This window comes from Branchiostoma lanceolatum, chromosome 14, assembly GCF_035083965.1.
Source record: "Branchiostoma lanceolatum isolate klBraLanc5 chromosome 14, klBraLanc5.hap2, whole genome shotgun sequence".
Classification (NCBI taxonomy): domain Eukaryota; kingdom Metazoa; phylum Chordata; class Leptocardii; order Amphioxiformes; family Branchiostomatidae; genus Branchiostoma; species Branchiostoma lanceolatum.
In genome coordinates this window covers 2,768,960-2,794,728 of record NC_089735.1, presented here as the reverse complement: position 1 = coordinate 2,794,728, position 25,769 = coordinate 2,768,960, and the positions used below count along the sequence as shown (strand labels likewise).

General features: G+C 44.2%; 2 protein-coding genes across 7 annotated transcripts in view; both read right to left on the bottom strand.

Moving 5' to 3' along the window:
• LOC136448360 (cGMP-dependent protein kinase 1-like) overlaps positions 1-20,164 on the bottom strand; it is a 63,868-nt gene extending 43,704 nt beyond the window's left edge. For 3 of the 6 annotated variants that reach the window (XR_010757865.1, XM_066447774.1, XM_066447778.1), the window contains exon 1: positions 1,316-1,970. Coding sequence is in view for 5 of the 6 variants with exons in the window: in XM_066447774.1 (XP_066303871.1) it covers positions 1,316-1,776 (461 nt within the window). In the remaining variant the exon portion in view is untranslated. Of the gene's footprint in view, positions 1-1,315; positions 1,971-2,629; positions 3,311-15,183; positions 15,437-19,551 lie in introns of those variants that run through there. The other 3 variants (XM_066447775.1, XM_066447776.1, XM_066447777.1) reach the window with 3 other exon arrangements.
• Positions 20,165-22,009: 1,845 nt separating this feature from the next.
• On the bottom strand, positions 22,010-25,685 carry LOC136448365 (uncharacterized). Its single transcript, XM_066447782.1, has 4 exons — positions 25,358-25,685; positions 24,695-24,816; positions 22,639-23,982; positions 22,010-22,059 (listed from the first exon to the last, which is right to left on the bottom strand). Exons 1-3 carry the CDS (start codon positions 25,650-25,652, stop codon positions 22,933-22,935), a joined length of 1,467 nt encoding a protein of 488 aa, XP_066303879.1. The 5' UTR covers positions 25,653-25,685; the 3' UTR covers positions 22,010-22,059; positions 22,639-22,932.
• Between the last annotated feature and the right edge of the window lie 84 nt (positions 25,686-25,769).

Here is a 25,769-nt window from a genome sequence, read left to right as displayed (position 1 = left end):
AAAAAATGCTAGATTGGAAAACCAACATGAAAACAGAATCTCAGAGGAAAGTCTGTACTTTGGTGCACACAATTTCAGGAAGTGAACAGGGCCAGGTGCACGTTTTCACTCCAGCCTTCTGTTTTCATGATTTTTTTTTTGCTATAATTAAAAAAGATCTGTTAACCAAGAAATTAAATTGATGTGGCCTTAGGTGACCTCATAAATTAGTCGTCGATTTCCATAAAGTCATTAGGCATCCATGGGTTGACCTATCATGAAATGTAGCCTAAAGGTCGTGAAATGCATCATGCTTTCCTGTGTTTTCCTGAGGTTTCATATTTTTGGATGAAATTTTCAGTATGTGTGACCAATATAGGCAATAATGAACATTGATTGGGAAAATAATGCTTAATTTACCTCAGTTCACAGAATAATTCTTGACAATTGATAGTTGACAATATCAGTTATCTCAACAGAAGAAAGTATGTATGTGGATCAGACCAAGACAACAAATGCCATAAATAGCAATTAGTGGAAAAAGACATTATAAATTATCTAAATAGAAGAAATGATGTAATGTTTTGATATATATTTTGGATGGAATTTTCAGTATGTGTATTAAACCAACACAACAAAGGCCATAATAAGCAATGAGTGGAAAAATAACGCTAAATGCAACATCGATACAACATTGCAAATTGACATGATCAATTGCAAATTGACATGATCAATTATCTAAACCGAATAAATTAGGCAAATTTTTGAAATAGATATAAAATATGCACAGAGATGTTTTTAACTGTGCAAGAATGTTTTCTGCGCTACACTCCAAGCAGAGGTTAGGCTCCAGCTTGTTTAAAAAAGAAGGCTGGTGGTAGACAACAGAAACCCTGACAAAATTAGAAAGCCTGATAAAAACGCCTAAAAGGACGTGCAAAACAAGCATAGTCTCTGCGTGGAGAGCAACAGAGAATACATTCTTGTACAGTTCAAAACATCTCTGTATGTTTCATATGCATCTATATATCAAAACATTGCATAGCATATTCTTCTATTTAGATAATTGATAATGTCTGCTTGGAGAATAATTCCGTCCGTAGTGACTGAGACCATGTTAGCGGGTATATCATTATCGTCAAGTCTGATTATTTCCGGCCTCTTTTAACGTCACTGCGTCAGAGAGGCTCAACATCGCGTTGCCTAGCGACGATTGCTAGTGGCGTAGCACGTTTAAAAATATCATAGTAAGCATCTCAAATCTGAGGGCAAAAACGGACATATTTGTAGATTTTTGTTATGATAAACATAGTACTAAAAATGATAAACATCCTACCTTTGATCCTTTGGCACTCTTGGCAGATCCTTTGTGGCGCTTGTGTCGCTCATAGACTCTCCCGACACTCCGAACTTGACCCCTATCCTGCCAGCCCGCTTGTTGTCGTGTTGTTGGCCGTGCATGCCTAACCCCTCGTGGATCGGCGGCAACATGGTTCCCTGTGGGCGGGAGCTAGGTGCCGCCTTCCCCCGAGCGGTCTGCTGCCGTAGCACGTCGGTCAGCTTCTTCACCTCGACTCGCAGTTTCTCGATTTCCGAGTCCTTTTCCGCCACCATGGTTTTGTAGGCGTCCAACTCCTGCGCCAGGCGCCGGATCTCCGCATCCTTGCTCCGGTTCTGCTCCTGCAGTTCGCTGTGGGGAGAGAGATATGTCACACCGTTGGTTTCAGTCGGGGAAACCTTCCCCGTCGCCACGCTTCCTTTAAATCCGCCGTTTCCCATGCTTTCTCCCTTGAACATGAACGGGGCTGAGGTTCACCCGTTGCCGACAGCGCGCAGCAGGTACGAGCCAGGCGCAACGCTGAAGAGATGAATAACAAGCTAGCTATCCCCCCTGGTGACTTAAAAGGATCTGAGGTTTAGCTTGCAAGGGTCGCTTGTGAAGATCGCACGGCGAGCGCGTTGTATCATCTGGCGCGACCCGAAATTATTTGTCACAACAGGACCCCGTCACTTCTCAGTAAGGGGTGTCAGCTTAGAGGTACACACAAAAAACACACACACCTTGCTTTCTTGTCTCCGCTAAATATATTACGTTCGTATCCTTTAAAAAGCCGACAGTTGTGACACGTGTTGGCTTTGGGAGCGGGAAGCGCTTGTGATAGAATATACAAAAAAAAATCTATAGAAAAAACAAATCACACGGATAGCACTGTTTTTATAAGGTGATTATGTTTTATAACTAGATTAATAACATATGGATAGATATTAATGCTCTTCATGACCATAGGTTAGCGAGCGCGATATGTTTTAGGAATATCCAGCTCCAATAGGACGCTGTAGCGGCAAACTCCAATTCAAATGACACTACAATCATTTTGACCAGAAAACAACAATTCTAGACGCCTTGTAACTTAAATTTCCAGCATTTTTTTTTTTAGCAAACATATCCTTCCTGCCCCCGGAATAATAGATTAATGGAATAACCAAACAACAGACCAACGTTATCACGCTGGGGCAAAAGTCCAAATGGTCGCTCGACGTCGTTGCAATTTTTAACCCCCGAAAACAAAGCATTCTGTCCACCTGAAGGCTTAGAAAAACACTACAAGACTGAGGCAAGTTTACAAAGTGGATTTGAAACGTGACTTACGCGGGGTCCCACAGAGTATGTTGTCGGCTGTTGCTGATACAAGCGCCCATACTTCCAACAAGACGCGTCCAGCAGGTAGAGACCACGATAAGATTAGAACGTATTTTTAGACAGGCGTTTCCGCGTGTCAAAGTCTGTGCGAGACCGCACCGTCCAAAGTACAGGTACACACGCCCTGAACCTACACAACTGTCCTAAAATCGTTACAACCGAGAGAGACAAAATATCCCAGAAGGTGTGCGGACCGCCAGTTTCACAACCCCAGCGCTCTGTTGTAGTGTTGCAGACAGCCCGTTTTCCTGGTTAGGGGTTCCACCACTAGGCCATAGATGCTGCACCTGTTCTTTCCGTGCAACCGCAGAATTAGAAGTAAAGCTTCAAATCGCACAGCTACCTCGACTCTTTTGCTCCCTGTAGCGCGTGCTCACGGTATCTCCTGACGAACAATTTTCTCCAATCTCCCACCGTTATTTTCGCAGCAAACACTTTAAAGGCTCGACCGTCCGCACGGTACGGGGTTCACACCTGTTTGATCAAGGCGTTCCATTCGGTGGTGTTGAACTTTGAGTTCCCTTTGCCCAAACACTTCTGCTTGAGACCACTCCTCATATCTACGTTGCTAGGTTGTCAGAAATAGAGATGATACTAATACGTGTTCGAAGCTGACTCACAATCCTCTCGCTATCTCTACGCCTGTCAGAACAAGAGTTTTGTAGCAACGGAAGCGGGTATCACCTCGTAAGATATCGGAGCGAAATAACGAGTATACGGGCACGAGTACACATCGCGAATAAATCTGGAGACGTCATCAAATTAAGTACTCTTGAACGCATGGAAACAGAATGGAGTATTTTCTGAGTCGTTTCTATGCGTGGGTGGCTAAAGCCACGACTGCATGATTGGGAAGAAATGGGCTAGCAGACAGGGGAGACAAATCAGAGCTAATCTAAACGATATAGCCAATGCTATAATGCACCGGGGCGGCCGGTGTCTTAAACGCCTGTTGTGGCATAGAACGTCCCAGTGGCCGCATAAGAACAGCGCCCCCATATGGCTTTAGTATGAACTGCCTTGTTACTAGCTACTACACAATGTAAAAGCAGTATTTCAGGATAGACAAACAAACTTGTTAATGTTTCCATAGTGAAAAATTACAGAAGAGAGCGGCATCAATGAAACTTTGAGACGAATACATTATGTACATAGATGTCTTTCACAAGAACTGAAAACGATTCATCTAGACACAGTTGATGCATGTAGGTAGTGCATGGTCTGCCTAGAAGTGCATATCCATGCTTTGGAGCCTATCCGGAGCCCGATTATAAATATCGCAAAAAATACACCACAATAGTCGCATATGACTTCTTCTTCTTCTTCAGTCGGCATATAGAGTGACGTGCTTACGCACCGTCGGGGTTATACTGTCCCTTACGGGTGACATACCCTTTCGTTGGTTAATACAAGACGGGGATGCGCCAGGTCTCCCGTCCGGGTGAATGGTGTAAATCAACGTATGGCTGATACGAGATAGAGGTTCGCCAACAAGGATTTATACCATCGCACACCGGGCCATGCCCCTACTCTTTTTCGAAAGGTGTGGTGTTTTTTTACGTGCATGGGGTGTGGCTCTCCCCAAACACGGGACCTTTATTTAACGTCCTATCCGAGGGACGTCCCTAACCGAAGCTAGGTATTCATGAGTGAAGTGAGGAAAGTCGTGTTAAGTGCCTTTCCCAAGGGCACAACGTCGGCCCGCATGTCCGGACATGTCTGGGGGTAACCCGGGATCGAACTCGGGTCCCCTTGTTTGACAGCCGAATGTTCTAACCTTTACGCCACACGACGCCACACAAGACTTAGACTAGATAAATCAAAACCCATCGAACCTCTCCGTAAAGAAGCGTACTTAGCATAGTTATGGGCCCGGTTTCTCCTCAAACGCCTACAAATTGCTTTGAAAAGCTCCCTGGGCTACTGCTCCCTTCTGGGTATTGCTCGCTGGCGCCGAGCAATTATGGGAGGTTGAATATAGAATTCTAAACGATTCTCTCCTGTACGGGCTGTGGGTGGATCCGTTGGGACCGAGACGTCCTTTAGCCGGCGTCACAATTCATGCAAGCGTCGGCCGAATTTGTAGATCGCCCGAAGCTCGCCGAATTTCAAAATCGCTCGAGCGCCGACCGTATTTTCCTATGAAAATCTCGGGTGACGTCCGTGGAACACTAAAAAACTTAGAATCGCCCATGAAATGGTACCATCTCTTGGACATGGACGAAGTCAGTATCGACTAACCTGGTAAAAGGCCAATATTTGGATCAACTTTGATTTCTAAAAATCGCCCGAAGCCCGCGTAATCGACAGGACGTCGGCCGTACTTCGGCCGAAAATGCACATTTGAAGCTCGCCAACACGTCGGCCGAGCTGAATTTCTTATTTGTGACGGGGGCTTTTCCGAAGCTTGATAAATATAGAAAAGGTACCCACGCTCTTGTTCCAGCACTTCTCGTTGGAGAAAAGTGATTGCGATGATGTCGTGTTGGCGTAACGGTAAGGGTGTTTTGCCCAGAGGTCCTGGGTTCGAAGCCCCGGACATGCCAGCTATTGCTAGCGTCACATTTCCCATCCGGGGCCCGGCCGGGCAGTCTTTTGGAACGAAAAGTATGATATAAAAGACAACAAAAACACAAAGCGTACCTAAAATCATTTAAGAGCATAGCTTGTGCAAATTTATGGGCATACACTTTGATTTTTCGTTTCCGTAAACAGCCCGGCCGGGCCCCGGTGAGGAAATGTGACCCTATCATATATCGTGCCCCTGGGAAAGGCACTTTACGCGACTTTCCTCACTCCACCCGGGTGTACAAATACCTTTGGTTGAGCGGAGGTAAAAGGTGGTGGAAGGAGAGGGTTGGTCTCCGCCTTTCACTATGATACCGTGATCACTTACGGGTACTCGCTACTCTCCAAGCAGAAGAGTGGGTCCGGCTGGAATTTTTGACGTGTTTTTAGGCGTGCCGGGCTTTCTACTGTGTCATGTTTTTTTTTATGTCACCAACTCACATTTATGTCACCACCTTATTTATGTCACCACCTGGTGATATTTAAAAAAAAAAGTAGCCGATGTAGGTGGCGCTTTTGCGATGAGAACACTGTCCCAAACGTGGCTAAGCTTGTATCCCCCCTCGTTTGGGACAGTGTTCTCACCGCAAAAGCGCCACCTACATCGGCTACTTATAGCGGTGAGAAGCAGTACTCTAGTCAGAAGCTCTGAAGAAGGTGTCCGATAGACACCGAAACGTTAGCAGGTGAGATTACCCGGTTGTGTAAAACGAATCTCCTACGTCCTATATTCTACCAACCTGATGAAATTATTTTCGGAAGTTAGAGGTCGTACAAGTACATTTCTGAATACGCACGGCGTGTTCACATCAAGGTCAGTGAAGGTGAATGTGGACCCGGAGGCCTTGATCTTGTCCTTCAAGTCACCGAACTACAAAATAAAAGAACGATAGCACAGAATGCAAAGAGCATTGCCGGTGCGAATGTACTTCATGCCCCGTTGATGTTTAAATGGGTGAAGCGTGTGGTGCAAGCGATAATCATCTTTAAATGTGTAAAGGCTTGACTAGGCATCTCCCAAATCTGCGTCTAGCCATATCAAAGACACTATCTTCGACAGCCGTCAAAGCATATTCAAAATGAGTAACCCTTTCTTGAGGTCGAAGAGTTTCGTAGAAGTTCTGGACAGATGAAAGGGGGTCGCGTTTTGGCTGTACACTCCACATATTCATAATGGATGTTACTACGCATGCACAGCCTATGGAAACGCGTTTCTATGGTCTAAAAATAGATAAAATTGGACACGAGAGAGAGAACCCCCTCTGGTCGGCTACACTCCTATGGCATATTATGAAGTCGTTTTGGCCATTTTAAACTATTTCTCACCAACTTTTGAAGTTTGGTGAAGACTAGAATTTCTTCATCTGTTCCAGCTGCCAGTTTAGGATCACTGAAAGGTTTCCACCTTCACCAGAAATCCTGAGTGCGCTACCTCCGTACGCGGTTCTCTTTACAAATCCTCTGGACCTTCACGCAGTCTTATTTTTCAGTCCCGGTGCTCGTCGGGGGTGTGGCCGGGCCCTGAAGCCACCTTCCGGTGCTCGCACGATTAGCCCGCGGCGTCCATTTGTTACCGAGTCCCGCGTTCAATTTAAGTCTGAGTTACATTGATTCGGGATCCCGGCCGGGCCCAAAGATAACGCAGCAACACCAGTGTGTCTGACCTGGCCACGTAGGGGCCACGCCCGAAAGTGAAAAAAAAAGCCCGTGAACTACCCGGCGGGCCCCTTTTCCCAACTGAGACCGGAAGCATTATGCTAGGGTCACATTTCCTAACCGGGGCCCGGCCGGGCTGTTTGGGGAAACGAAAAATCAAAGTGTATGTCCATACGTTTGCACAAGCTATACTCATGAATAATTTGGGTACTTTTTGTGTTTTTGTTGTCTTTTATATCATACTTTTCGTTCCCAAAGACTGCCCGGCCGGGCCCCGGATTGGAAATGTGACCCTAGCATAAGGTTGATACCACGAACCCAGTAAAAAATACTGTACCTAAAGAATACAAAAGGGGATGAAAATCGATTTTTCTGGCGTAGACTGGCGAAAGGAGCATTGTGTTGCTTCATTAGAGCGACAAGATAACATAATACATGGACCACGAAATAGGCAGTAGTAGTGGGCAACCTCAAGCCAACCGTACACACTCACGCCGTGTCTTCAGAAAAGACACTGTAGCCGCGTGTTCTCGTTTAGATCTTTATTCAAGCCCATATCCAGACTAGTTTTACCTTGTGTGTGGGTTCCTGGATGGTCAAAGGCTCGAATTAAACGGGAACTTGCGGCGACAGCGCCTTTTCTGAAGATGTGGCGTGAGTGTGTACGGTTGGCTTGAGGTTGTCCTTACTATTTACCTAACGTTACATGTACCACAAAATGATACCAAATACTATTCACCTTCTTGGGCAACCGTGCAGCGTTGTGAGACGACAAGTTTGTAGCGGGGGAGGAGCTCTTCTTTTTTCTTCTCCCATTTAACCTATCTTAATAGAATCTTAAAATGAAGGAAACTCACAGAAAGATACGTATTCTAGGCACACGGTTCCAGCATCCACAAAACCTTCATGTACGCAGGTTCATTCGCTCCTGAAATATGGCTGTAGCCGCAAGATCGAGCACTGTAAGTTCTGTGCATGAAATGCCTTTTAGAAACAGTTGAAGTTCCGTCATCAGATAGCGCGACGTTTCGCGCAGGCCCTTGGGACGGGCATTACCTAGCTTTGTAGACATTCATATGTAGGAAGAAAGGGGGCCCACTCCTCTTGATGTAGCTACCTTTACGGCGAAAAGAGAGGCTAAGGGGGGCAAGGAAGCGTGTCCAGTCGGGAGGAACGAATGTGAAACATTTTAGCAGGGGATTGGGAGCATCAATAAGGATATTCAAGGTCTATGCGTGGGCGCAGTTTCCCACTGGCTCATGCAGAAGCAACAGATGCAGGAGGGTGGTAGGGAGAAGACAAGACGAAATAAGTATCCAGGGAAACATCAAAAATCGTACAAGTGTTCAAGAGAAGGAAAATAGAGGCAGAATTAAACCAACAACGTCCACGAAAGAAATCAAAGAAGCAAAAATATCTAACACAAAATGCGCGGGACCAATAAGAGGAGCAAAGAAAGATCAAGCTAGAATTTGTTGAAATTTTGATCAAACGTAATAACTTATCTTTGGTTGATATTGTTTTTTTTGCCATCTGTAGTCACTGTTAGTTCTTTTTGTTATTTATGTTCTCACGATTCTGTTGATATGGACATTTCATATTAATTTGTCAACTTAAGTTCTGTTCAATTTCAATATTTTGTTATCGTTGATTGATACTGATTTTGTTATATTTATTTGCCAATGAGGCTGTTATTACTATTATTTTGGATATTACTTATATCTACAAGTATTCCATTTCTGTTTCCACCTCTACTTATTGTTTTTGGATCCGTGGCTTATGTTCTTTTTCCTGTACTTGGATTTTCTCTTGTTTGTATTATGTGTTCATTTTGTGAAATGCAATAAAATACATTTAAAAAAAAGAAAGATCAAGCTAAGAACTTTGACATTTTCTTCCTTTCATCTAACGGCTCGCAAAACCACTCTCGCCGCACGAGTAACACCCTGCCGGCGGCTCTCTCATCCCCCCCATTCAAGTTCATCGGTTTTGCACGCTTGTTTTCTCTCGCAGAAACCAATTTAGCCACGAGTAAGAGGTGGAATCAATTAAAGTCATCCCCGCGGAATCCCCCGATTTAGTTTAATGCTGTAGGGTCCGACTGATGGCGAGTGGGGACGGGAGGGTTCTATCATGTATAAGGGCCCTGTCACACTTGAGCGTATACCCGTTGCGTGTGAGTTGCCTGTGGACACAATCTAATACTCAGCCGTACGCACTACAGTTGTGGAATATTTCGATTATTTTGACGAATGTGTGACTCACATTTCATTATTCATATGTTAGATGTGCCTCACACATATATCAAAATAATTGAAAAATATTTATAAAGTATGACTTGCGTATTAGCGTAATTTTGTTCATACCCTAAACTATAATGCGTACTGGGTCGTATTGTGCGTATGCGTATACTTACGCGTATACTTACGCAAATCGATTGAGATGCATGTGAGATGCGTATTGTGCGCACGGCGGCGTATGGAAAAAATGTCAATGCGCAACTCACACGCAACGGCTATACGCAGAAGTGTGACAGGGGCTTAAGGCCATGTTGATTCAATTGTATGGATAACATCCAAGCGCGCATCAATTTCTGCCCCCCCTCTCTTCCAAAGTAAATCGTACAAAGCAACCACAAAATTAGCAAATATATGCCGTAAATGCAAAAAATAATATCGGAAACGGAAACGCATGCCCCAGAATGCCCTACTTAATCCCAAAGCCAAAGAAGAAGATGTGAAAGAACAAAAATTAAGAATCTAATCCTCGGTAATCGGTATACTAAATTCTGTGTGTTTACTCATTTGTTCAACCTTCCTGACCATTTTCTTTAGCTGCCAAACTTTTTTTTCAGTTTTGGGGTTACCAGAGTATGCCATCCATATAATCGAATCAACATGGCCTAGCTGCGTGGTACAATTTACGGGGTGCTTGTATGTGGGCGGCTGTGTAGGCGAGATAATGCTAAGAGGGCTCTTAGAGCATACCCTGGATCATAGTAAAGCGAGCGCTAGCTTGCGCAGAGAGGTACTTTTGCTCTTTTCGTATCCTTCTGGACTTTTTTGAAATGTTTGTCGTCGAAATTACGAGGGGAAATATCCAGGTAATGCCAAAGAGGATTTATATTCTCCTTTGTTATACTCTCCAAGCAGAGGTTCGGCTCTGGTTGGTTTTTATTACGTGATTTAGGCATTTTTGTCGGGCTTTCCATTTTGTCGCCAAGCCAAACAGATAAAACGAGTCAAAACAGAAAGCGCGAAAAAAACCGCCTAAAATCACGTCAAAAACAGCATGAGCCCAACCATTGCTTGGAGAGTACCTTTGTTATGCACATCCTTGAAGTCGAGAGCGCCATGGGGCGATTCGTAGGAGGTCCGCTAGGGAGCGTAATCAATCAGGATGCTAAACTTAGAAAGCTCAGATTTTATACCACCTCTGTACCACCTATACAGATCGAACAATTCACTGATAGCCCACGACGAATTCCAATGACTTTGCAGTTGACTGGCTTATACGAAAGAATCTGCAGTTGCCTTGTTGACCCCAAGTCCGGGTGCGTATGAGTATTAATGCGAATTTTAAGGGCTTCAGACGGGTTTTATGGAATTCATACCATCCACTAATATGAAACATACGAATTTTGCGGAGTTTTACGGAATATGGACGACTTTCCTCACTCCACCCATGTGTAGGAATGGGTATATTGTTCTCTGTACGTGGCACTGTTGTAAGAAGTAATGAAAATCTTGAGTGCAGTGTCACGTCGTCCTTGTCTTTCCAAAAACGACGTAAAAAATTCGTATGACTACTTGGGCACCTATGGCGTACATTGTGGTATTCCAGGAGGATTATATGTGTACTAGACTAGTATAACTTTTATCGCCAACCATGGGGCGAAAACATTCGACATCATATAATAGGCCGGTGGCTAAATGTTCAGTTCCCCTGGCGGGTGATCGTATAAATGCACAATGTGAAACGGCGACAAACATCGAATCCTTTCGTACAGATCCTTTCGTTCCAAGAATATCTTTGAATACCAGAATTCCACAGGCATTCAGATGGTGAAAAGTCCGATTGAGTGCACATTGTGACGTGGGGGCATTAGATTATCATCGCCAATTAACCGATAAACGTTAAAAATCTTCAAGTGACATCCATTGCATCTGTAATCCGGCATAACCGCCCTTCGGCGTAGCATATTAACCTCTACCAGCCTCCGCGGGTCGCTGGGAAAATAGTAGAAATTGGCCAAATAGAGGCAATTGTATGAAGGGAGTCGGCTACGGAGATAGGGTCCAATAGGCAATTACGCCTGTGAATGTTACCCTCCATGGCCAAAGTCCCCCGGCAAATGTTCTCCCTATAGCCGGCGTAGTTAGTCTGGTAGAGACTAGTAGCATACCAGCTTCACAGGCACGCGGCGAAGACAGCAGCTAGTCTTTGCACATCTGACTGCAAGCGTTTCTAGTGAAGATGCTACTACTGTATTTGACAACGAGTTCCATTCTACTATAGTTCTCGCAAAATATGAATTTTTGAACACTTCAATCCTTGGTTGGTAACTCTGGTACTTAAAGGCACGACTATTTCTTGTTCTTTTCTGAACTGGTATATTTGTAGTTAATGTATTTATGTGTATTCTAGACTTTTTATCATGTTTCATGTTTCTTTAAAGGCACAACTATTTATTTTCTGAGCTGGTATATGTTTGTGAATTGGTTTTAATTCAGTGGCAACACTACGATTTCCAATAAAGTTATCTTGTATCTTGTATTAGATACTTATCAGTCAGTACGCCCACCAGTTTATTAGTCATTTTGTAGTTGTACACAATGCACAGTCTGGACATTTTTCTTTCGTTCATTATTGGCGTCTGAGGGAAACGTCTAGACTGCTATGGTCGATTTTGTAGGTTACAGCCGTCACAAAAATGAGGGGGGGGGGATGGTTTTTACTAGAGCAAAGAAATACTACTAAGCTACCGAACACAGAAGGAAATAGAAGCTATCCTTCTTCAGCCGTCCGTTAAGAGGTACGTGGAAAGCTCGGGTAATCGCACGTATCAATTATGCATGAAGGCAATCTAAACACCACGATGATAAACGTCTTGACTCGCTTGGGTTGACAAGCTGTTAACTGGAACTGCAATAGAAAAACTCATAAGAATTTTACGAGAGTTCGAAGATCTCACAACTCGGGAAACTTGAGTTTCTCGTGCGCCTTGTTTAATTGTAGTTTACTGTCATGTAAATGATGTTTTGATAAAGATAACATGCGTTACGCCAAAAAAAAACAGTTACTCAAGCAACTGGATATGATTTTGAAACAGACGTTTCAGACAGCATTCACTGTCTTTCGTCAGTGACTAAAGGGATCTCTGAATTGAAACCAGAAATTCTGGGGAACCAGGTTTTTACCAGAACTCCGAATTGTTTGGGGCGTATCTCATTACCTGGATGTCTACCCTTCATCGACATGGCATGTTTCCCCCAATCGTTTTCGTGTCTCGTTGTCTTTCGTAGCATGCAGTGTCCGTACTACCCACGACAATTATACTACGGTCCCGTAGGGGGTGTAGCCCGGCCGGGCCCCGAAGCCATAGACCTGTCCTGGTGGACTGCCGGGTACCGGGGGGATTCCCGGTGTTCGCACGGTTAGCTCACGGCGTCTATTTGTTACCGGCTCCCGCGTTGATTTCAAGTCCGGGCTAAATTAAAATGATTCGAGGTCCCGGCCGGGCCCAAAAGTAGCCCGTAGGGTGTCCCATGGGGCCACGTAGGGGTCACGCCCGAAAATGTAAAAAAAAACAGCCTGTCAACTACCAGCCGGGGCCCGTTTTTTCCGTGGGCACCGTAGCATTATACAAGGTCGTTTGCTGCAAGTGCAAATGGACACAATGGAAATACGGGATGAGCAGAGCACAGAATAAGTATTCATAGATTTTAAAGGGCAGAATATGCAAAAACGTTTCGGGCTTTCGACATCAAGAAATCTTAGCGCTATCAAAAAATTATCAAACTATTACGGAGGGCACCTTCAGCATGATCACGAAGTCGTTTCACGTTTACGCCGCGACCCATAATTGCGGGTGCATTTACCAGTGATAGGTGATTTGTGGCCGATTGAAGGTTCTAGTTGATTACTACAATCTGTTCTCCCGCAGACGTTGTTGTTCAGGGAGCTGACAGCGCTCCGCCGGGAACGGAAAACAATCAGACACGGTGTCAGGTGAAGGTAGATCGTCGCGTCGCGGGAAAACTCGTTAAAGGCACCCAGAGCAATTTATGAGGCTTGAAAACTGGAAATATTCTAGTTGCTGTAATTTTTATGAAATTGACATTTAATGCCACTGATTTCCACATTTGCGTGCGGATTTCCTATCAAAAGTGCTCAAAAGCGGCACAAAAATAAGCTACATGGTGATCTTTTAGTTTCACGCGCCTAGTGTAAATAGACCGATACCATAGCCCAGCCCACCTCCGTCAAAACGCAGAAATGCAAAATTGAAACATGAAGATGCAAATATTTGACGGACATGCAATCACTCTCTCATTGGTCGAACCGCTAATTGTGATGGGCAGTCGGAATCAGTCTATTAGGGATTGGATCAGTTCTCACCACACAACGACATCGCTTCTTTGCTCCTTTAATGTCGATATGTAATGGTATAGTATTATTGAAACTTTTATGTGTAGGAATGACTAGAAATTGGAGTTTTTTATTCAAGTTGCAAGCCTCATAAAATGCTCTGGATGCCTTTAAAGGAGCCCAAAGCAATTTCAGAACGTTAAAACTGGAAATATTCTTGATATGGCAATCTGTATGATATCAACATTCATGACATTTACTTGCTCATATTGGCACATTTCTATCATAATTTCAATCAAAGGAGCACAGAAACAGGCTGCACGAGGAGTCCTTTATTTATTGGGACCACCAAAAATCAGCACCCAGATTTTCACCACACAAAGACATCGCATCTTTGCTCCATGAAGGTCGATATGCAATGGGATAGTGTTATTTAAACTTACTATGTATATGTAGAAAGGACTAGAGAAAATCCGACTTCTAACATTCTGAAATTGCTTAGGGCTTCTTCAAGACCCAGGAAAAATGCGGCGTTTCCAGTTACCGTCCTGAAAAGATTTGGAGTCGATAGGTAGGAATTTTTTTTTTTTTTGAATTTCGATCGAAGTGATCTAACAAATAATATATAGTTAAACATGGCAAAACAGATATATACATTGCACAGGCACAAATATACTAATCATCAGAACAAATAGATACAATGTTTACTACATATTCTTGCATGTTAAGCCCTGTTAAGCCCTCATCTATCAACTGAGTGTGAAATACAGGAAGGCTGTTATGATGTCAGATTGAAACTTGTACGTGCCTTGCCATGCAGCGAAAAAGGCTAGGGTTGGTAGGTTTTTGCTAGGGTCGGTCGGATACTAGTAACCGAAAATACAAAATTTATTTCCTAGGCCTTAATGTGAGTTTGAGCTTAAGGGCATGAAAGACGGGATAACGCATTTGTGAAGTTAACGCCTAATTGGAAATATACCCCGGGGGATTATGTATGATTGATAACCGACGGTGCCGCTAAACACTCAAACGCTTGCACACAGAAACATGACAGTATACAATTTCACGCCTGTTGGAACTTTAAATGAATGCCACATAAATGTATGAAACACGTCATAGTTACACTGTAGTTAATCTCCAAGCAGATCTACACCGGCGCAAAAATCGTATAAGCTAGCTAGAGAAGGACTGGAGCTTCTCTGGCTGACTGGAGCCTTTCTGGCTAGCATATACGATTTTGACACCGTGCAGATCTGCTTGGACCGTGCCTGACGGACCTCTCTGACTAGCTTATACGAAGTTTGCACCGGCGTAGGTCTGCTTGGACATTACACTGTAGTTATCATGTTTTAATGATAAAAAAACCCAAAAAAACAGAAGCTCTGCCGGTACCATGGACCGCCGCCGGGACCTAAAATTAATATTTTCCTTTAAGGGAGGCTAAACTTAAAATTGAAAAGTCTACTATACTTTGTTAAATATACCCCAAAGTCAACACGGGAGCGGAGCTTGGGTAGCGCAGCGGAGCTTGTGTAGCGGACGGAAGCTAAAAAGGCTGGTACTCAGGCTAGCCAGATGGTGCCCCAACGGCCAAATAGTTGGACTGAGGAATAAATGAGATGAGGAATGCAAAGAACATTTCATTGTTGAAGGTAATAGCTGCATTACAAGCACTAGCATGCACTCACTTCTTCTTGGAGACCGGGATACGCAAGGGAGTGAACACACGTCTTCTCCTATTGGCAGCGGACTTGTCCATCTTAACTTAATTTAAGAACAAGGCGTCTCAGCTTGACCGTCTGGACCCGTGGCAAGAAGCAGGGACTAAAACTTTTCTTGACAATTTCGAGCTGTAATAGGGAAGTTATTTACGGAAAATGGACTATGTACTTCGACCTTAAACTCACACTAGCAACCAATCGACATCAAAGAGAGAGGTAGTTTTTATTGTCGTATATTTACGATAGATTGATTAAGATTTATGGGGGGTTGTAAGATTTCTATGCAGATAAGAAGTAGATTAGCGTCAAGCGTTATCAATACTAATTAACAAACACCCGTGGAGAATTGTGAATGTTAAGAATTGTCACAGTGGAGTTGGAGTCAATGATTGCAACATTGTATTGCACCCCAGTCCACAAGAGAGGCGACCTCGGTGCGACATGAAATTTAACCGCTCAGTGAATTTCATAGATAAACAATAAGAATTGTTTATTGGCAAAATCATGCCCGAAAGCTAATTGCATTTCTTTCATCGAAGTAAGCAGGGAATATTTTACGCTTTGTGTGTTTTGGTGTCTTTTCAGCCATACTCTTACATTTTGCATGATACTCCAATGATGAAATGAAGGGTTACACTAATCCAATTTAGGTTGCAGCGAGGTCGCTGCGCGATCGCCGTTTAGTGGAGGGGGGCAATAGACTGTTCTCCAGATCTGTACATAGTTCACCGTTTGCTCATTCCCTTGTGGTCTCTATATGACTAAATCAACATCAACCATTAATCATAGATCGGTGGGTATTTAGATTACCGCGGTTGCAACAGTGCTGACGGTCGCTGCCAATCAACTCAATCAACTACAGGTTTGCGCAGCAAAACCTTTGTTGGATCCGTTGGCATGTGTGGTGGCAGCCATCTTGATTTTGTGACGTCGCAGGGTAGCCATACCATTTCATTGGGCGGGGTGTTTTTTTTGGGTCGCTAGCGTTCCCTCTATTTTTAACAAATCGGCACACAACTATCACACATTCAACTTTAATAAAAATTCAGTACCAATTCATATTTATAAAAAGGCCCCGTAATCGCTAAACAAACATAGCAAACCTGAAGTACATGTAGCACAAATACTTAACTCTAGTAAACGTGTGTTATTGCTATCAAGCCATCGTGCGATTTGAAGATACCCATAGTTCAGATACCACAGGTACAACCTACGTCATGCCACGTCATCGAGATGACATGGGGCAGCCGACCAATGATCAGTCCTCTTTCGTCGTCCTTCAGGGAAGTCGGTGTGGAACCTAACTTTACATCAATTCCACATGATGTCCGAATCCGTCGGGCGATCCGACCCGCGGTCGGGCTGGGACGGAGGGTGATGCGGAATACACCGTGTTGTATTTTATTCACGTCATACCCACCCGAGAAAAAAACCCACCCATTTTGATGCAAAATGCACCAGAAGTTGAGACAATTTGGAATTCTACAAAAAAATCAATTCCAACGTCCGAATCTGGAATTCGACTTTTCGACAGCGGCGCACTCGGTGCACGCGAAATGCGTTCGAATTTTTCTACGGAAACCCGTGTGGTACGAGTGGAATTTCGAAACCCCTTGGATACAAGTGGAAGTTCGCCTGATACCGTAAAATACGGACCGGTCCGGAGCACCCGTATCCAACGTTATCACGGCCCAGGTATGACATATAACATGAATATTGTATCATTTGATATAGAGAAGCGGCAAATTCAAATAATATTTTGCCCCAAAGCTAGCTAGGAACTACGAATTCATAACAGATCAATCAAGCGAGTCCGGTCTAGTAAACATTACGGTAGCTTGTTTGTCAAACACGACGCGCGGCGGCCAGGCTGCCAAACAGACGTCTATTTTTGGCAGCAGGACCGACAGACTGACATGAAGCAGGCAGCGCTGTTCGCTGTACTTGTGTGTGGCCCGCCAGGTTACAAGTAGCTCTACCGGTGGGAAAGTAAACTATTCATTATTTATGCGAAAATTATAGAAAAAAAATGCAATTTAATGACCCGTGACGCCTGAACGGTTTAAGATATCAAGAAACATTTTTGTGATCCTCAGGTCGAGTTTTACCAGTGTACCAATTTTCAAGACAAAATATTGATGTTTAGATTTTGGCCACTCCCCCTTGAAAATATACATGATTCCACCTTTATTCACATCTTTAATTAGCGCTAGCAGGAGCGTGATATCACAGTTTGAGCAAAAAAATCATCAGGCGTGATGGAGAAGGACCCCCTCTACCAAAATATCAGGTCAAACCTTTTCTGTAAGATGGGTTGAACGAAATCACATTTCTAGGCCTCTTTCAGGAATTGGCTCCTGTACTAAAAGGTCGATGTCGGTATCCGAACAGTATGACAACTTATTGTATGTCGAATATGACACAGGGCCCAAACAAAGCCATGATGTTACATTACGTAAAATAGGTGAAGACACACAGAATATCTTTATAATAAAACAGACACAGCGCTGTACAACCCAACACTTATCGAGAAGAGTAGGGGTGACCCGGTAGGGTGTGCTTGGCTGAATATGGGAGCCGTAGCGAAGTCACATTGCACTACTTGTTAACGAAAAAGTGCCACGATTCGTCCTCAGTCGCCAGCTTTATCTTTAGCAATCGTTTGTGTCAGTTATCAACCCCAGTTTACATAGTGTTCAAATCAAGTCCCCATAATCTGTGGCTAAAAGAGACTTCAAGTTTCGGACTGATTCGATTACTCCTTGTGAAAAAATGCAGTCTCATTGAAAGAATCGTACATTCCCTATCAAAAATTAAAAAACAATAGCCTTTTAGTTTGCAATATGTGTGAACTACGGCCCTACGCATTCAACCACCGTATATTAGATAAACGGAAGACACAACACAAGCTATCGACTTGCCACGGCCTTTATTTCAGTTCGTTCGTACGTTCGTTCGTCCGTTCAAGCACGTGTGGCATAAGGGCAGCAAGTGTTCTTACTGTTTCAGTAGCAGGCTATATTTCTACAGAGAGGGCTTGCTTGCCATTCCTCGAGGCATCTCTTCGACCACCGAACCCCCACATTACGTCCCTTCCGAAAAACGGATGCATCCCCAACCGAGACGTCCTGACCCCGGGTCTCCAAGTTACCAACTAGTCATAACCAGGAGCTCAACTGTGAGGCTGCTACCAGTTGGGCTATAGGGACACCCCCCTTTATTTCCGTACAAGACTCTATTACAGGATATAAATACATTGGATCCTGTTATCACCATCAGTTCACCTGAGATGGAACAGTATCAATTTTACACCGCCCATCTCCGGTCTCCCTCGGGAGGCCGGCTTGGAAGAAAGAGAGTAGAACCTAATTTTCGCCTCCTTTGAAGGCCACCGCTAAGACCACTTCTTCCAGAAAAATCGATTTTTGTAACAAGATGAAGATATCGCGCAAAGACCATGTAGACGGGAAAGTAATAGGAACCAATGTAGCGGAAAGGCACGACTTGATTATCTTAAAGCTCTTCGCTGTTTGTTATTACCGCGCTGGTGATTTAGTCCAGATATCACCAATACCTGACGCGAAGGCTCCTTTCAAGACTCCTTAAAGGCAACCCAAGCAATATCAGGGTCCGAAACTCGGATTTTGAAATTCAATTTATTTAGTTATTTCTATCCATGATAAGTTCAAACAACACTATCACAATGTATAGCGACGTCCATGATGCAAAAATATGACTTCGTTGTAATGTGAGAACTCACTGAAAATCGTCGCCAGGGTTTTTGTAGGCTCCCGAATTTAAGGGGATCATCGTATGGCATGTTTTTGCACGGTTTGAAAATGCTCAAAGTATGAAGTTATTGCACAAATGTGCTAGACAGTGTTAGTAAATGTTACTACAATAAAGATTTCAGCATTTTTCAAGTTCTATATTGTTTGCCCTAATATTGCTTTGGTTGCCTTTAAGCGGGGGGGGGGGGTTAGTGAGTGCGTGTGTGTGTGTGGGGGGGGTATACATTTGACCAAGGGGGTTGAAAACGATATGCCTAAAGCTCTTCACTATTTGTTAGTACTGCATCGCTGATTTATCCCTGATATCACCAATACCTGACGCTGATGACTAGTTTATACGAGTGTGTGCAGGGGTTAAATTTGACCAACAGCGCAAGGATAACACCTGACCGACTACTGCGAAGAAAATTTACGACATCTATACGCGCGATAGGGGAGGGGTGGATGGGTACAGCACCAGCTCAACAAACGGTGCGACTGCGCGACATTGCCGCTCACCGCAGCTAATTATATACGGTCATGAACGTTGTTTAAGTTAACCTACCGCCCCGCCGACGCCACTTCGCGAGACATCAGCTTCGACTGTTCCCTTACGGACAACATCGGGTCCTCCATGTCCGAGTTCTCCGCTGAAGAGCGAGTCGTCCTCACAGAGACAGATCGGTGCGCTCCGCTACCTCCGTAATGGTAGGCAATAATAACCCCAGCGCCGCCTAATCATACACACGACAGTGATGCAGCGCTTTCATGTACGGATAAACACAGACGTATTCCTCCGAGGGCACAGCTCGTCAAATATGGCGGGCTCGTTACAGGTGCGTCCTTCATGACTCAATCAGACGGTCCCCGACGCTGATTCAAAGCCGTCCCGGTGGCGTGCGCCTACGCGTGAACGCGGGGCATTAAACAATCGTCCACCATATACGGCACGCCTTGATTAGAGTCTAAAGAACCAATGCGACATAAGTGACACGTTCAAAGAATAATTATACAACGTTCTCAAGGATAGTCCAAACATGTGGAAGTGTAAGAAACTGCGCAGGTCAAGAGGAGCAAACATTCCAAGTCGTAACGGCTTCAGTTGCTAAGGGCTGCATTTCACGCAACCAGTGTGACAAAATTTAAAGCGTGTCAGACAGAGAAATACAAACAGTAGCCTTAGTTTCAAACGGTCATTACTAGGAAGGGGAAAGCATCGCTACGATAATGTTTGAAACACCATCATGGTATGTTAAGGCTTACCCCGAAGACATGGTTCATGAACGGGCCTTTAACATTCACTTAGCAATGTGACTTAGTAATGATTAACTAACTGTCAACGTCTTGTGGTGCTAATGAGGATAGATTGGGATAATATAAGGAGGCAGAGTAGTATAAACCCACCGTGAACATCAAACTAGTTAAAGCCTACCCTCAGGCCTATGAAATAAGGTTGCGTTTCAGGTTACCCGACCGACCCTAGCATTTTTTGGGTCGACCGCTGCCAAAAGAAATAAAATAATCCGACATCTGAGATTCAAAACAGACGTCCTGTATTTAACTGATTAGGGCGTTTGACAGTTGATGTAAGAATGTGAAGTAAACATTGTACTTATTTGTTCTGTTGATTAGAATAATTGTGCGTGTACATTGCATATCTGTTTTAAATTGCTAAAATGTATTTCTTGGATAACTTCGGCCGAAATCTAAATAAAAGAGAATCCCTATCGATCCTAATTTTTTTTCAGAACTGTAACGGGAAACACAACATTTTTTTCTGGGCCCCAGGATATTACGTGGATGGACGAAAACACGGCTTACTATGTGTGGACAAGCTGTTGTCTCAGAGGAACATTTGTGCAACAGCTGGAGGTGATGTGTGCATTGTGCCATTTTGTTAATGTCCAAGGACAAATGTGGTGGTCTCTACAATAGGGTAAGAAAACAGATATCCGGTTTTAACTCGTCCACTCACTGGAGAGAAAAATATCACCTAAGGGTCATCATATTATTAATATATCTGCGGAGAAATTACAATTTGTGCCTGGTATATATATAAAATACAGGTACTGTTATGGCAAGGTCAACCTGCAGTTCAGACTCTACCAGCTAGGTGGCCCTCTATCACTGTGGAGCTCTATACTTTCCGATCCTCCGATGCACGCACTGCCCCTTCTTTAACCTTCTCCCTGCTACCTAACTCCATAAAACATACAGATTTGGGGCCAAATGGCTACCTTAGTGGGCTGAAAAAAATCGGAGCAACATTTGGCAGACTAGTTCTCTACAGATACAAAGCATGACAACGTCCAGCAACCCTACTGTTGTTCCAGGGGGTTACTCAGGTTTCTAATACGGTGTGTTTTAGATATGCATATTTTGTGTTAACTTGTGTATGCTCTTCTCTTGATCAATATCTGATAGCCTAATATCTATCTATCTATAATAAAATAATTAAATAAATGTCTAACATGGAAAAATACCAACAACCTATCCCTATTGGTCAATGTACTTCAGTCGTTAGCACAAAATATCTGTCTTATTTACTTTTATTGTACACGAACATAATTTTTGCTTACAAGCATATGCAACATATCATCTATTAGTATTACATAGCTTCCTTATGGGTAAATTCTGCTATCCTCATCTCAATCATGCAGCCTTAATGAATTTCTTACCTTCATGAAGGAGGCTCACCACTGACGGGGGTACTGTTTTTGGTTGTGTATGTGTGTGTTTGTATCTCTAACTCTAGATCCAGTAGATGCCCAGCGTGCTCCAATGCTATGGACTTTTAAGACCAGGATATAGCTAGAGCTCGAGGGACTGGCCTGACGATTATGACTTGTCTGATTATGATGATGTATTAACTAATTATTTATTTTTGCTGTAAATTGTTTGTTATTTTATTTATTTATTTATTTCCCGTGACACCCCCCTCCACTTGGACCCCTGGGAAGAACGGACATGTATATATATGTATATGTACTGGCCGACGGGGCCTTCCAAGGAAAATAAAGGTTTACTACTACTACTACTCTTGGTACATTTGTTTCAACCTTGCTGCCTAACCCTGTAACCAGTGTTTCCGCCAGAGGGGCGTCTTCCCGTCAAATGACGGCCTTATGTCGCTTTGGACGGCCTGAACTCAGACATAGGCCGTCCTCTTAAAAAAAAAAGACAAACTAAATGCCGAGAAATCGGAAAAAAAAAAAGAGAGGTCGGCATAATTTCTTTGTTTTCTTTGTTACTGCGGGCGTGGGGACGCTCTATATCGTTAGACATTCACACTCTTTTGTTTGTTGCTATTGTTAAGCTTGCGAAGAATCGATGTCGGTGCCTTTGGCATACGGTGATCTCATTAAAAACCCGTTTTTCAAGACTCAATCGAAGAAAGTCATCGAAGAAAACAAGGAAAAGCGTACACAAAACAAGAATTTCGCCCGTGCATTTCAGCCTCTACGTCGTGATTTGCCGCGATTCGCCATCATTTCTGACCGTATTCGACACAATATATATTCCTTTGAATGTTTTAAGGGGGAAATTCTCCGTAGATAAGTCTTTTTTTTCGCTATGAATTCACATGTCATGACAGCGGTACGGCCCTCCCCAAGTGGACGGCCTCTCAGTCGCGGTCTGGCGGAAACACTGCCTGTAACCAATACAACTTTGGTGCCAAACGGCTACTTCAGCAGGGAGGGGTTCATTTTGGTATGTGGGTAGTTATTGAGGTCCCCCCAAAAAATGCTGATTTTGCCCCCCCCCCCCCCCGAAAGCAGTATTTTCAGATAAGGCAGCATTACAGACTGACACCCCCATCTTAAAAGTAATGTGGTACAGTCCATACTATCAGCTGCTGCTTGCCTAGTTCTGCGTTACACAAGCTTCGTGTGTACTATTTTCCAGTGGCATACATATATTTTTTCAAGAAACTGACTGTCTACATTTAATCATCTGGAAGAATTTCCTTCTTCAGAGACAACCACATGTGATTAACTCTCTCTGAAACCTCCTTCAGTTTTGCAGCATTCGTGCAGAGCGACGTTAGAGCTTGCAGTCTCTCTATCTCCGCCATAGCCGCCTTCTGCCAGTACTCAGCATCGTCGTCAAGAAAGGAGTTGCTGAGCATGGGTGTGGCGCCGAGGTGTCTCTGAACACCCGCAGTGCTAATCTCCGTCTCACTACCTACCGATACCATCTCTACTGGGGTGAGCATGTACGGGATGGTAGAGCCGTCGCCCAGCACACAGTCTATCGCCACAGGGTTTCCGGTCTGGATGGTGTGCTGTTGGAGGAAACTGGAGGATACATTTGGCCTAGAGCAGGATTCATCGTCACTTAGGTCATCAATTTCGTTATCATAGCCACACAGGCTAGTGTGAAGTCCACCTCCAACTATAGCTTGCGTGGTCATGCTACTTAGTGTTACCGAGTCACTTGGATCGGGGATGGGGAAATCTTCCATGGACCCAAGGTAGTCGTGCTCTTCTAGGTCAATGATTCTCGCCTGGTCTTCTTTGAGCTTGAATTTGAACCTCCAAATATGGTTCTGGATGTCTTTCATCAGCGGGTGATACCTGCGGTCAGTAGGGAAGGGGCGAATGACGGCGTTTTCCAACAGTTCTTCGGTGCAAGCTCTTAGGTACTGCTGCACGTTGGGAAAGTCGCTGATACCGGCTTGCACGAGCTGCCCCATTTTTGAGATGAGCGCGGGGTGGACTTTCTGGAAGCACCCTGCTGCCTTGCCGAGAGGGTGGTCCGAGTGAGCTTCTGGCAGCGGAACTCTTATGTGATACCTTGTCACAGGAGGCAAAGCCTTTCCGCATCTCAAGTCAGCCGTGAGACGATTCACGCGCCTTTTACGTAAGGAAGCCTTCTGATTGCAGGGGCCGTACTCCGTTGCAGAGTAGCCAAGGAAAAGGCGGATCTCCCGAACGTGAATCTCTGCTTTGCACATGGATCTTCCAAAAGAGTCTGTTCCACTCCTTTTGTTCAACTGGTTAAATAGAATGAATTTTGTAAAAAAAAAACAGTCCAATATACGTATACACACACTGTACAAAGCTGTTTTAGCACTGAAAGCAGTAACAGATCTATCAAGTTTGATTACCCTTTGACCTTATTATCCCCTAGAAGATAAATCCGTAATTCTACTAGTACAGATTGGGGTAGGGTTAGTAGAGTTAAGCTTAAGCCTAATCTTATCTCCAACTCCCCTAAGCAGATCTACTAGGGCAAGGCCGTATCCAAAGGCGCCAAAACATCAGGGCTAGTTGAAAAGTGTTTGGGCCCTTTGGACACTGTCTTGACCCAGTAGATCTGCTTGGAGATTTACCCTAACCCAATCTGTTAACTAGCCTGGATGCCAGACCCCCAAACTCTGAAATATCTAGATATTTCAGAGTTTGGGGGTCTGGTATCCAGGCTATCTGTTAACCTACTTGTAGAATTGTGGATTGTCCTAGGACAGATCCCAAATCTAATCTGACCAAGGATAATGCGCAATTGTCCTGAATCGCAATATCTACAATGTATATCTAATCTACTCTCCAAGCAGAGGTTGAATGGGCAGATTGTCACCGTTTTATCATATGCCGTCATTTTTTAGCGACAAAAAATGACGGCATATGATAAAACGGTGACAATCTGCCCATTCAACCTCTGCTTGGAGAGTATATCTAATCTATGAACAACAAAAAAACACCTACCTGTGGCTTTTTCTTATCACTGATGAACATACAGTGGTGATGCCTGGTGCCCGACATGATGAAGGGTGTGGCTGTGTCGGGGATGGGAACCTTTCCTGAGTTGGACGACCACACGATACGTTCTGAGGATGGGTTACAAACAAACACTGTAAGTTTGCAAAGAGAGTTTACTCACACCGTATCTTCAGCAAAGACGCTGTAGCTGCATAGTTCCTGTTTAGAACTTTATTCAAGCCAACATCCAGACTAGTTTTACCTTGTGTGTGGCTTTCTCAATGGTTTAGGCTCGAATGAGCAAGTACAATGTGTCCTGTCTTATAAAGTTCTAAACGGGAACTAGGCGGCTACAGCGTCTTTTCTGAATATACAGCGTGTGTACGGTTGGCTTGAGGTTGCCCACTACTTTTTGCCTTGGCAAAGAGAGTTTATTTCATACACAGTCACGCAGTGAGTTAGTTTTGTGCCTGACTTGGCTCACTTGTATGGTATGCAGTTCCAGAAAAAGCTGCTAGGGGGCCCAAACCTACACCACTTACTCTATGCTCCATGAATTTTCCTCACATCACTCGGGTGAAAATGAGTACCTAGCTTCGGTTAAAAACGTCCCTCGGGTAGGACGTGAAAAGCTGTTAGGGTTGATCAAAGAGTGAGAAGTTGGTCCACCTTCCCCTGCATAACGCGGCAGCCTTCCTCCCGGGTTGAGAACTGGTTTCGGCCTGGAGCCGTACTTGGCTCTGGAGTTGGACGAGCGGAGAGGAAACCCAGTGCAGCCCGCTCTGTCAAAGTCCTCCAAAAACGCGTCTAGCCGCGCTTTCCCGTCAACATAACCGATCACGTACGAGCCTTGCCGTTCCGGGGATTGCAGGTAGTGGGATATAACCTTTGAAACGTTACTGGATACGATGTTTTCCGCCAGAGTGTCCGTTTCAAACCGGTCGTCTGGGCCCGCGTCCGCCATGACTGCAGGTCACGGGTTACTGACCTCTAGTGACCCGAACTTTTATCCACCACGAAACAACGCAAAAATAAAACCCCTGCTGAAACTTTTTGTTTACTTAAAAAATGGTAAAAAACT